Raw genomic sequence first — 13,009 nt, 5'->3', positions numbered from 1 at the left:
AGAGTATGTCTACTCTTCCATACTTCAATCTATAATCAATCTCTTAGTAAAGTTATATAGTCTCACTCAAAATGAATTTTTTTTACCCTTAATAGAATTAATCTTGAGCTATTGGGGTATTTGCTTCCTATTTTTGTATAAACAGCAACTGTTCATTTTTAAAATATGTTTTTTTCATTCCCAGATATTATCTGTGATGATTCTATCATTAAGGGACTACACACAACCCCCAGCCTCATGGGATTTACATTCCAGTCCCACACAGGAAATGATCTACAGTGAGAACTCCCGTGGGTAGGGACTTACACACACTGTGAAAACATGAGAAATGTCAGTTCCCTGACTCCAAGTGGAACCTTCCCGGAAGAAGTAATCTGACCAGCAGGATGAAGAAGATCAATCTAGGTGAAAAGGAGCAGGAAGACTGTCCAGACAAAGGGAAGAGCAGGTGCAAAAGCTCAGAAGGTGGAGAAAGCTAGTTAGAAAAATATATGGTCTGAAAGAAATTCTGTTTGGCTGGGCTGCAGGGAAGGAAGAGAGACAGATGGGGGTGTAAGTAGTTTCAATTATTTTAATTGCTTTTTACATTTCCAAGGAGCAACTGGGAATCACTGAAGGGTTTAAGCAAGTAAATGATGGAATGAGATATATTTGCTTTTAAGAAAAATCACTAGTTACAGAATGGCGAGGAGATGGAGGAGTCATGCAGAGAGATGAGGAAACCTATGTATTCTGTAGAGAATGGTCGACTGTTCCACGGAAGGCTAGGGGAAATGAAGACAAGTGGTAGGATTCTGAAAAATTCAGTTTTTAGGAAACAGACTCTAGGGATTTAATGATTAGTTAAAATCAAGTGGTGAAAGACACAAATAAATCTTTTAAATATCTTTAAAATAAGGCCTAGTTTATCCTACTCTTTTACAAAGGATTGCTGTCTACCATAAAGAATGTTTTATTATTTTATGTAATGAAAAGTGTCGATTTTTATATGTGAGCTAGAACCTTAAAAAACTTTATGAAAATCAGTTGCTTTATTTCATAGGTACTTTTTTTAAAAAGTCCATTTAATTTATTTGAAATTAGCCTACTCATACCATAAATATCAGGAAAGCAATATGTTAATACAACCAGTTTGCCAGCAAGATATTCAATTTCAAAACCAGGAAGAAATTCAAACAAAAACAATATTAATGAAAACTTTATAGTATTCTAACTTTCCAATTTCCTCACTGTTCATACTTGCACCAAAAAAAAATAATAATAATAAAACTGCATGCAATTTTAAAACTGCCTGTTGACTTTGATGAAAATGGACTCAGAACTATTTAAAACAATGCTGTCCAGTGAAAATAAAAGGCTTTAGGAGCCATTAAAGCAAGTCACAAACATCAGTTATATATGTTAAATTTTCTAGTAGGCACATTTTAAAAAGGAAAAAGAACCAGGTGAAATTGATGTTTATGATACATTTTTATATAACTCAGTATTCCCAAAACATTATCATTTTACCATGTAATCAAATATTAAACACACCCGAGCTATTTGCATTCTCTTTGAAGCCCAGTGTGCATTTTACCCTAGAGGCAAGCCTGCAGGCAGGACATCTCTAGAACCAGGAGAAACCACCAGGAGTCGCCAGTCCTCAACTGAGCCACTGGACACTTAGCAGACAGTCACAATGAGTAAAGGTAAAAGTAAACTATTTGCATGATTGCGTTGTCAGCACAGATGTGACCGCTGAGAGAGAAAGATACAATTAAGAGAAAGGAGCTGCGACTGGAACTTAGTTGAGAAAGTGACCGGGAGTCAACAGAAATATTAAAAATGGGAATGTATTCTAACCCCCCAAATCTCAAAATATTTTTATTCGGTGAAGTCCAATTTATGTTTGTGGTTTTTTTTTTTTTACTTTACAATATTGTATTGGTTTTGCCATACATCAACATGAATCCGCCGCGGATATATATGGGTTCCCAATCTGAACCCCCTCCCACCTCCCTCCCCATATCTCAAACTTTAATCCATGTGAAATAATTCATTTAAATACAGCCTGTTAAAGGTTAATTTAAGTATCTCCTGGCAGCAACTTCATTTGGAAGTGGCAGCTTTTTTGGACACCAGTAGTTTGGTAAATCCATGGCAGAGACTGGAAACCGGTTTCCATCTTGATTTAATGCTGTTTTAAGTTTATAAGAAAAATGTCACTATGTAAACAACAGACGTTTTGATTAAACACTCAAGTTCTTATTTTGGCTGTTAAATCAATAACGCAGCTGGACTGAAAGTCGTTTACATTCCCTCCAAGCTGGGCTCCAGTTCAGCTGGTCTTGCACTGACATCATTTTCCAGCAGGATCTGGCTGCTCTCAGCGGCCAGTTTAGAAATATCCTTTACAGACAACCACATAATGTTCAACGTTAGCACATTTTAAGATGAGAGTCTCAAAAATGCCCGTGCTTAAAATAGGACAGTTGATCCCAAAATAGTCTCCCACCTGATGTGTCATTCACTAGTAAAAAGAAAAAAATTAAGTAGTTTAACAAGAAAACAAAAGCCTTTGGTGATATTATTTATCTTGACTTCACCTGAGACTGACTCTGGAAGAGTTCCTATTTTCCTCTCCAGAGTAGATTAACTAATATGTAACTCAGAGCAATGATTCTCAAACATGTTTTGGTGGCAGGCTCTTTCCCTGAAACAATGAGCTTCAGGTAGAACTTTACAGATACTGATGAATTATTTCATTACTTAAAGTCAGAATGACTTAGAAATAGAAAACAAGCCCAGGTTATATACATAAAAGCACAACTACTAGCACAAAAACTTATTTTTTAAAAAGCAGTTGAATGGATCACAACACGTTGAGTCTTTCAGTGACCACTAGCTTAGAACTTGAATGTTTAGTGTCAGAACCAAAAATTAAAGAAAAAATATGAAGGGAAAATGCTAAAATGTACTCAAGACCATCTAATAATTATTATTTTACGTGAATTAGGGAAAATGCCCCTATGATTTCCTTTCAGCAGCTAGACACTCATCCAGACAAATGAACAAACTAGAGCCCACGTGGGAGAATAAGAAAATCAGAACTTTTAGACCAGGACCTCAAACTGCTCACCTGCAGAAATTCTCTGACGTTAGATCCCAGGACACGCAGGATTGTATCATAACCAGATTCTTGACAGAAGACAAAGAACATCTTCCCAAACATTTGGAGGATTTCTCCAGCATTGAGATCTGGTTTATAGATTTGAGAGGCAACAACAGAAATAAAATATATTAGAGGTAGAAAATCATTAGAGGCAGGAATAAAGATAAGTGCATGACAAAAATGTTAAATATCCTCAATTTCTTTGCACAGTGAACAGATCACAGGAAAAATATCTGACCAGGAAAATACAATGAAATCTGAGGAGAGAGCATTTGACATGTTAACAGTTTAAGTCTGTACTTAAAAGCAAAGCAACCAGTTTCTTAGGTTCTGTGACAAAATTTTGAGCTTTTTCAAACTTGTATGTAAGGTATAGCTTACTTTTTCTGAAAAATAAGAGGAAGATCTTTAAAATCATCAAGAATGCACATGAAGATGAAAAGCAAAAGTGAAAGTGTTAGTCGCTCAGTTGTATCTTTTTGTGACCCCATGGACTATAGCCTGCCAGGCTCCTCTGTCCAGGGCTTCTCAGGCAAGAATAGTGGAGTGTGAAGCCATTCTCTTCTCCAGCGTATCTTCCCAACCTAGGGATTGAACCCAAATCTTCCACATTGGCAGGCAGATTCTTTACCATCTGAGCCACCAGGCAGATATTTGGGTGCAAAATCATTTTTCTTTATAAAAATATGCATATTTAATAACCAGGTTACAAATAATATATAGCCTAAAATCCTGCCTTTTTCTTAATATTCAATTACTGTTATTTCCTAAAATTAAAATTTTTCTTAATATCAATTTTAATCAGTCTTATTTAACATAGATATGCAACAATTCATTTCACCAATGCCCACTTGCTCAAAACACAGGCTTTTCCAACTTTTGAAAATATAAGTAACTCTGAAATGAAAATACACATACACCTTAATGCAAATAATTCTATTTCTTTATGAAAATTTTCTAAATATTTCTAAAATTTGAACATTTTTAAACAGACTTTGACTGATGATGCAAAATTATTCTCCAAAACAGTTTATTTTCCCATCAGATTTTAAATGTGTATGATTTCCCCTTTAACTCTACCCTTGACTACACTAGATTTTTAATTTTTTAATTGCCAAATATATAAAAATTATTTCACATTTGTGTCAATTTTGATTACTAGTGATGCTGGATATTTTTCTTATTAACAATTTACCATACTTTTATGATAATTCTTGTATTTTACAAAGGGTAGCCTTTTCTCTTCTAGCTATTTTGACAAAGCTAAAAAGCATCCATCTAGTCTATGCAAACTGTAGCCTCACTATAAATTAAGTACTACAATGATAATAGATACTACTTTGAGAACAACTTTTTTCCAATGAAGCATTTTTTTTTTTACTTTGCCTTCTTTGCATGAGTTTTGTCTCATGCAGATCTCAGTTTCTTGTTTCTTTTACCATTACCTAACAAAACTTGTGATCACAAAAGAGATTTGGAGATAAGATTTTCTACATAATACATTTTTGTAATTACTGTGATGTTGACCCTGCAACATTAAGTTATTATTACATTCATTAACTTATTACATTAAGTATCAACAAGTTTTTGCTTCCTCAACGCATGGCTTTTTGTGGGGAGGGGCAGAGAGCTCCTCTATTCTCTAAAGAGTTTGTAAAAAGAATAACACAACTTAGTGTAGCCTGAGCCTAATACTATATGTGACTGTCCTCCCATCAGGGTTGTACAGTGCACAACCTGTGCAACTATACAATGCAACCTTGGACCATGCATGCCCTTGGACATCAACGTGCAGCTTAGCCAAAGAAAGAAAGTCACGTTCAACTTACTGAGGACCTTGCTTGCAGCAGCAACCAAATCATATGTTTTAGAATCATCATAAATTATTCGGACAAGAAACTGTCCTTCTTCATCTAATTGTGCCTCTTTTCTAGAAAACAAAAACAAGGCAGACAGGGTGAAAAGTTGAAAGGAAAGAACAGATACTACACCTACCATGATCATATAAAAATGATTTTTTACTTGAAAGAGAATTCACTTTTAGCAAATTTGTTTAAATCAATTTCACGTACCTATCCAAAAAAAAAATCTTATTTCACATCTCCCTTTCCAAATTAAAAATAATATATTTAAGTAATTTTAAGAAGAATAACATTTGTGTAGTACTCTAATGCCCAAAACTATACCCAATAATGAATAATCAAGAAATAGCTTTTGATTAAGTGAACAGTCAGCAAATATATGTTGAGTCCCTATGTGTCCCAGGCACAGTTAGAAGCCCTAGAGATTCACCCTTTAGTGGGGTAAGTAGGGAGCTCTTGGGACAACTGTATTCTAGAACAGGGGACAGAAGAGGCATAAAGCTAAGATAAATATTAGATAGATAGGTCCAGTTCAATTCAGTTGCTCAGCTGTGTCTAACTCTTTGAAAGCCTGAACTGTAGATGGACAGATACACAGGTGATAGATGGATAGATGACAGATAGACAGATAGATACACAGATGATAGATAATGGTAACTAGTCTGGAGAAAAGTAAAGCTGGTCAAGGTGGTGGGGGCCGGGGGCTCAAGTACAAAACCAGAAGCATCATGGAGAAGCTGGCAGTGGAGTCAGCTGTGAAGCATCTCTGCAGGGAGCCCTGAGAGGCCTGGGAAGCTCACAGGTGCAAAGCACTAGCAGGGTGCAGGAGGAACAACGGAGGCCTCAATGAGGGGATGGACCCTCCAGCTGCACTGGGCATGGACTGAAGGCGTATAAAATGGAGCAAGGTCAGAACAAGGACAGAGCAAGGTCAGAGCAAGGTCAGAGAAGGACAGGGCGAGATCATATCAGAGACAGAGCAAGGTCATAGCAAGGTCAGTGCAAGGCACAGTAAGGTCATAACAAGGTCATAGCAATGTAATAGCAAAGACAGAGCAAGGTCAGAGAAAGGACAGAGCAAGAACAGAGCAGGGACAAAGGAGACCAGCTAGAAGGCCACTGGGACATTCAGGTGAGAAAGGCTGATGACAGGACTCAGGGTGTAAGCAGTGGAGGGAACAAGTGGCCCTGACTCCAGCTAATCTGAAGACAGCTTCCACACGTTCCTGCTGAACTGGACACAGGATGAAAGGGAAGGACACCAGAGGACACAGGTTTTGGCTGGAGCAGCTGAAGGTAGCAGTCACCAGGAGCTGAAATAGGACAGACAGTGGGATGCAGACCAAGAGATAAGATCCAGAGCTTCGTATTAAACATGTGAGTCTGAGGTGCCCAGTGGAGAGATGATATCTTCCATCACATCCGCCGCATAGTAAATGCAGCAGCTCAAAACGCATATGGGGTTAGTGAAAGGAAATCAGAATTATCATTTGAAGAGCGGTCAAATGATTGTATATTTATTTTGATAGGGTTGGGGTTATTTTTCTCAAGTGAAGTGGAGTGTTAGTCACTCAGTCGTGTTTGACCCTTTTCAATCCCATAGACTGTAGCCCACTAGGCTCCTCTGTCCATGGGATTCTCCAGGCAAAGACAGCGGAGTGGGTTCCCATTTCCTATTTCATGGGATCTTCCCAACCCAGGGATCAAACCCAGGTCTTCTGCACTGCAGAAGGATTCTTTACCATTTAAGTCACCACGGAAGCCCATTTTTCTCAAACTAGCATCTAAAGAGGAGGAAAAATCCATTGTTCAAAACACTGCCTGAGGTGTCAGACACCTTGTCTGGGTGAGACACACAAACACAGGCGGAGTGCACATCTGCACCTCTGATGCCCAACCCAGCTGTCTAAGCCCCGAAGCTCCGGGAGAAGGAAACTGGGTGAACTGTCACCTCCGGAGCTGGGACGGCTCCTCCATGCCACCCCGCAGCCTCACTGCCTTCTCCTCCTCGAAGCAGGGCTGTCACAGCAGCCACCTGTGGCCATGACACTGTATGTGCTCCAAACAGCAGGACAGCTGATATTCAGGTAGGATGGAGATGCCCCCAGACACTGTGTGTTCTGCAGAGTGGACCATGTATACACCTGCAGTTCCACATAACAGTACATGTAGGGCGAAATGCATGATTTTGGTGGGCACGGAGATATGAATTTCAGAGCCCAGGACTTACCTGTCAAATGAACAAATCACAGAAAGCACGTGAGCATCTCTCTCCAGGGAGGGATGGAGTTTGCGATTAGCAGATGCAAACTATTTTATACAGAATGGATAAACAACAAGGTCCTATTGTACAGCACAGGTAACTGTGCTAAATAGCTTGTGACAAACCAGAATGGAAATTATATATATATAACTCTGCTGTATAGAAGAAATTAACACAACATTATAACTCAACTATACTTCAATATAATAAATTTTTAAAAACCCCTCTCTTCCAAAATGAAACCAATAATATAACCCTCCTTCCACAGCTGTAGAGAGGGTATGAAAGTATGTTCTAAGCTCCTGAAGCATTATGTGTCTACATTGCCAATAATGAAGAAGGAAATGGCAACCTACTCCAGTGTTCTTGCCTGGGGAATCCCATGGACAGAGGAGCCTGGCAGGCTACAGTCTATGGCGTCACAGAGTTGCCACAACTGAGAAACTCTCACTCACTCACTCACTGCTAATATTATATTCAAGTTGTTTATGCTTGAAAATAATTGTATATAACACATACCAGATCATACAGTTTTTAAACCTCCTTTTTGACTTACTATTTGATGGACATCCTTTCATGTCAATCAATATATTTCTATACCTTGACTACATAAAATTGCTTTGGTTAGGCATGTTGAAGTTTTAGTCGATATTAAATACTTTTTTTCCACAAGTCCAAACAAAATCCTGCAATCAATATCTTTGTAGCTAATACTTAAATTTCTCTATGAAAATTCTCGAGTTAGAATTAAATTAAATTCTAATTTATTCTAGAATAAATTCCTAGAAATGGAATTGCTGATTTTCAGGATATATAGAGTCTAATTTTTCTCATTTTACAACTAACATTTTATTATGAAACAGCATTGGACAACACACTGGAATTCTGAAGACTCTGATTTAGGGTATTTAATAAAATATAAAAATTTTTAAATTAAATATATAATAAAGAACAAATTAACTCATGCTCTCACTATGCCCTACTTTTTTTCTTCCAATTGGAATAAATCAAACAACATAAATTTTTGTAATGCACTTAGATTTTCAGAAACAGTCATCAATTCATAACTGTTAAACAGAATACAAAATTCTGCATAAAGCAGAGAAACGGCCATTTCCCTAGAAATCCCCTAACCATGAGTCAATGCATCCCTCTTCTTTCTCTTGCTTTAATAAAATAAGTGCCCTTATCTTTTAAGCTTTACTTCCTGGAATAATCAGCCCAACATGCTCCCTGGAGGAAGCCTAAAGTATAAAGAGTAGTACATGAAAGGAAATAATCGCCCTCTCAAAAATTTCACACTGAATTCCGATAAATTATTCAATAAGCTTAGTTAGTATTCCTTATTTGTTTTCGTCTCAGAAATCTTTGGGTCACCCTTTAATTATTCTTTTTTTCCCCTGGGGGAGAAGTCTTGCTACAAATAACTGAGTATCTATTATGCTCCATGCACTCTTCTGAGCATGTTTAATGTATCAATAAATGAAACATAAAGATCCCTGCCCTCCTAGAGTTTACACTTTAGCTGGTGGAAACAAACAATAAGCATATGTTATTAAGGTCATATATTATCACAATCTGTATAAATTATTATGTTTACATAATTTATATGCAAATTTTATAATTTATTATGAGATCAGCATGAAGGGACAAGTGGGGATGTAGGAGGAGGGGCAGGATGCAAGGGTATGTAGTGACTACGCGAGGCATCCTAAAGTTATGTCTGAGCAGAGGCTCCAGGAGACCATATAGGTCTAGGACCTAATCTCTCTGGACCCAACTCAATTCTTTCCGTAGCTCATTCTTCAAATTCTTCCCTTTTCGGAGTAAAAGCTAATTGAGGATATTACAAACATTTCATTGATAACTGGTTTCCTCCATTATACTGAGCAGGAGAATTTACAGTGCAAAAGAAGTAAATATCCAAAAAATTACTCTCCAGCAACTTGGCCACTGGAGCCAGTAGACATTTTGAGAGAATGTCTCAATTCTCAACACTGCTTTTCTTCTAACTTAAAGGTAAATTTAGGCTTGTTCAGACTCTATGCTGCCAAACATCTTGGCCTCCAGAGAGCACAGATGTGATAACAACAATCCTTCAGATGTACCTGATCTCTGAGGGAAGAAAATGTGTTTTCACCAGCTACCCAGAATCACAGAGGGTGACCAACAAATGTAGGCAAAGTCGGGATGTGAACTACTATTAAGATCACATGAACACCGTCCATAATCCAGGTAATATCACCTTATAATTCTCTATCCTTCACTTTCTCATCCCACAACTTTCAAGTGTTTTTCTCATTAAAAGCAAAGGATCAATCAAATATACAGATACATCATTTCTAACAATATCTGATTTATTTTTTACACGTAGAGTTCCTTTTGTGCTTAAATTACCCAAATTCAGCCATATACCTTGACCAAGTTTTCTAGACTCATTCATTATTCAGAATATATTTTTGAGCACCAATTTTGTTTTATATGTTGATACATTTTAAAGCATACTTTTTTTACATGTGAGGAAAACACAGGCTTCTCTGAGAAATACGATAGAAAATTTTCCTGAAAATGAAAGACTTTTTTTCCTCCAATGATTTTCAGGTGACAAAAAAGTACCATATCAAGCCATAGGCAAATTGGATTAAAATGTAGTCAATACTGTTCATCTATCAAATGGCAACCAATGAAACTGCTATCATCAAACGATCTGGGTTTGTGTTATTACATTCTATTGTTTCCCATTATAATTATAAAAATCCCTTGGATAAACCCAAACAAATATAGGTTTCCACAGTTTCCAGTGTGACTAACAGCAGGGTGTGTTATCTTTACCTGGATACTTAACAACTGTTCCGGGGTTAAGCATTAGCTCTTTCTGGTTGGCGCATTATTCTATGAAAGGAATCTGCAGGCAGTGATAAATATTTAGAGAGAGCTTTGTTTTAAGTTGGCCTAAGTAAGTCCAGATGAGGTAAAAGGGCATTTTCTTCAACCAAGTAAACCCAGATAGAAAGATGCTGACCTGGTTTCATCCACATCTCAGGTCACAGCCTTCCCTTGCACAGCAGGGAGAAGGAGGACCAGGCTCACCCCATGTCCCCAGAGGATGTGCAAGCTCACTCCTCATAGGCAGAACTGAGCAACAGCAGCACAACCCATCTAGGGAGAGGGCTCCTCACACACTCAACACCCCAAACATCTAACTGGCAAGAGTCAGAAGGTGGGGAAGACGGAGGGGGGAGCAGGAGGAGGACAAGGAAACAGCTAGTGGAAGAAGGGGGGAGGGTCCACTCAGCATCCAAACCATTAAACCAAAGCTGTACTCAATCTGTCATTAGCTGACAAAATGCATGACTTCAGGCAGCCAAAACAAAGCAAGCTCCATTTCTCCAAAGAGCTTTAAAAATAAAGTCCTGAGTTTCACCTGGAGACAAAACGGGAAACAATTCTATTCATTTGTGGCCATAAAAAGTATCTGAAAATTGAGCCTGTACCCATGAAAAATTTTCCCAGTAGCAACTGATTTCCTACTTACTTTTAGAGATGGCTATTTGCTGGAATTTAAATTGATCATTTACTTACACCAATTACCTTTTCCCACAAGGGCATGTTTATTATGGTAGGACTTTTTTGGTTTTGTGGTTTGGGTTTTGTTTTTTAATCACTGATGTCTAAACACAGGTGCCTAGATTAGAGTGTGCACTCAGTGAATGTGTGCATGTTTTAAAAGAAATGAATTAATTAAATATCCTTCACACGTTTCCAAACTTCCTACCAAAAATCAAACAATCAAACATTACTGGCAGAAGTCCAATTTATTCTCAAACTGAGGAATGTCTTTACTATTTATCTTTTTTAAGTAGGTACAAAAGCTGTGAGAAATATCCAGGAAGCATTTCTCAGAACTCATACCTAAGGGATTTTCCTTGCCTAAGGGATGTGAATGGACAGAAACTGAATTCATATTCTGACGCTGAGTTCCTGCTATTATGAACCTTTCAGGTAAGTTGAGTATACTACAGAAACTGCTGGCTAGCAGGCAAAGAAGTTTCCTAAGAAGGTGTGAGAACAGGAATTCTAATACTGGAGAGGCTAAACACAGGCGTCTTGAATACAGGAGTCTCAAAGTCTGGTCTCAGGCAGAAAAATCAGCCTATATCAATCAGCCCAACTCATGACAGCTCCCAGGGCTGCTGATCCTATAAACACTGTTACCCTACCACAAGCTGTATTTAAAGACAGTATGCAGAGTCTTGACAATAAATCCCAGGATGGTCTGTCTAATTTACAGAGAGGTAAGGACATCCTCAAGGCTGGGTTGTGTCCAATCATTAAAATTAAAACCTCCCACCATGAAGCATAATAACTACTTATGTCATTTACAAATTAAAAATCTACATAGCCTTTTTAGGAGCGGTTATGAAAGCATTAACAGCCCCTCAATTTTCAACAGCATGATCTGAAGATTCCCAGAAAGTCTGAGTCCCTAAAGAAGACACTAATTTGGAGGGATTTGGAGGAGAGGCCTTATGCTCTGACCGCTCACCAGATGGTGAAGGCCAGTCCTCCAAGGCCAGTGTCTTCATTCATCCAAGTCCTGTAAGTGGTGACAGTCATCCTTTCACAGGTAACACGGGTTTCACCAAAGACCCACTCTGGATACATAACAGTATTTTTTCTGACTGTGTCCAGTGGTGGCTACAAGACAATCTCATAAGTAAATTGTCCCAGTTCTGAAAACACAATCGCAAACATTTCAAAGGAGCCCTGTTCAGCAGCTTCATAAAACAAATGACTCCCTCAGCCCTGTGTGTCCTTCATTCTGAACTCTCCTCACAAGCACCACAGCTCAGAGTGTTTCCAAAACCGCACAAGCTGCTCAAAAGTCCTGAGTCCCTGATATTCTTTGTAGATGTAGACGTTCTATTTCTGAGTAAGTGCTAAGTCGCTTCAATCGTGTCCGACTCTTTGTGACCCTATGCACTGTAGCCTGCCAGGCTCCTCTGTCCATGAGGATTCTCCAGGCAAAAACACTGCAGTGGGTTGCCATGCCCTCCTCCAGAAGATCTTCCCAACCCAGGGATCAAACCCAAGTCTCTTACGTCTCCTGCATAGGTGGGTTCTTTACCACTAGTGCCACCTGGGAAGCCCTATTTCTGAGTAAAACCACCTTTAAAAATGTAACAGCCACATGCACCTGGACAAGCATCTGAAAAGTATAGGAAAACAAAAACAAAGACGGTAGCAGTAACACACATGTATGCTGCCCATCCTCATGCTAAATCATCTTTGGAAAAGAGAAGTTTGTTGAGTCCTTTGTGTTTATGGGAAAGCACATAATACTATCATTACAAGCCCACCTGTGCCCCAATCTCTGCTCTGATGATGAAGACATGAGTGGCTTGAGGTAGGAGTTAGTCATGAAACCTCAGTTCCCTCATTTCTAAAATAAGAATAAAGAACAAATCTGTCCTCTAGGGTGGGCGTGAGGATTATGTGAGTTAACAAGAACAAAGCCTAAAAAGGACCACGACTGCGGAACACATGGTGAGTGTCCTACGTACAGGAGCTGTTACAGTCAATACTGCAGGTCCTGGGGAGCATCCTCATCTGGTTTCAAAATTTACTTTCAGCATCATAAACATCTACCTACAGTCTGAAAGTGAAAGCGAAAGTCGCTCAGTCGTGTCCGACTCTTTGCGACCCCATGGACTATATAGCCCATGGAATTCT

The 13,009-nt window shown here is 38.6% G+C and overlaps 1 protein-coding gene across 1 annotated transcript in view; it reads right to left on the bottom strand.

The window, feature by feature from the left end:
- The window catches only part of GUCY1B3 (guanylate cyclase 1 soluble subunit beta), a gene marked incomplete at its 3' end in the record, with an annotated part of 53,498 nt that overhangs the window by 28,966 nt on the left and 11,523 nt on the right, over window positions 1-13,009 (bottom strand). The window contains 2 exon segments of the mRNA XM_018061474.1: window positions 3,119-3,237; window positions 4,981-5,081. Coding sequence (XP_017916963.1) covers window positions 3,119-3,237; window positions 4,981-5,081 — 220 coding nt within the window.

This window comes from Capra hircus, chromosome 17 (assembly GCF_001704415.2).
Source record: "Capra hircus breed San Clemente chromosome 17, ASM170441v1, whole genome shotgun sequence".
Taxonomy (NCBI): Eukaryota; Metazoa; Chordata; class Mammalia; order Artiodactyla; family Bovidae; genus Capra; species Capra hircus.
The sequence above is the reverse complement of the archived record's forward strand: the minus strand, read 5'-3'. Positions and strand labels throughout refer to the sequence as shown.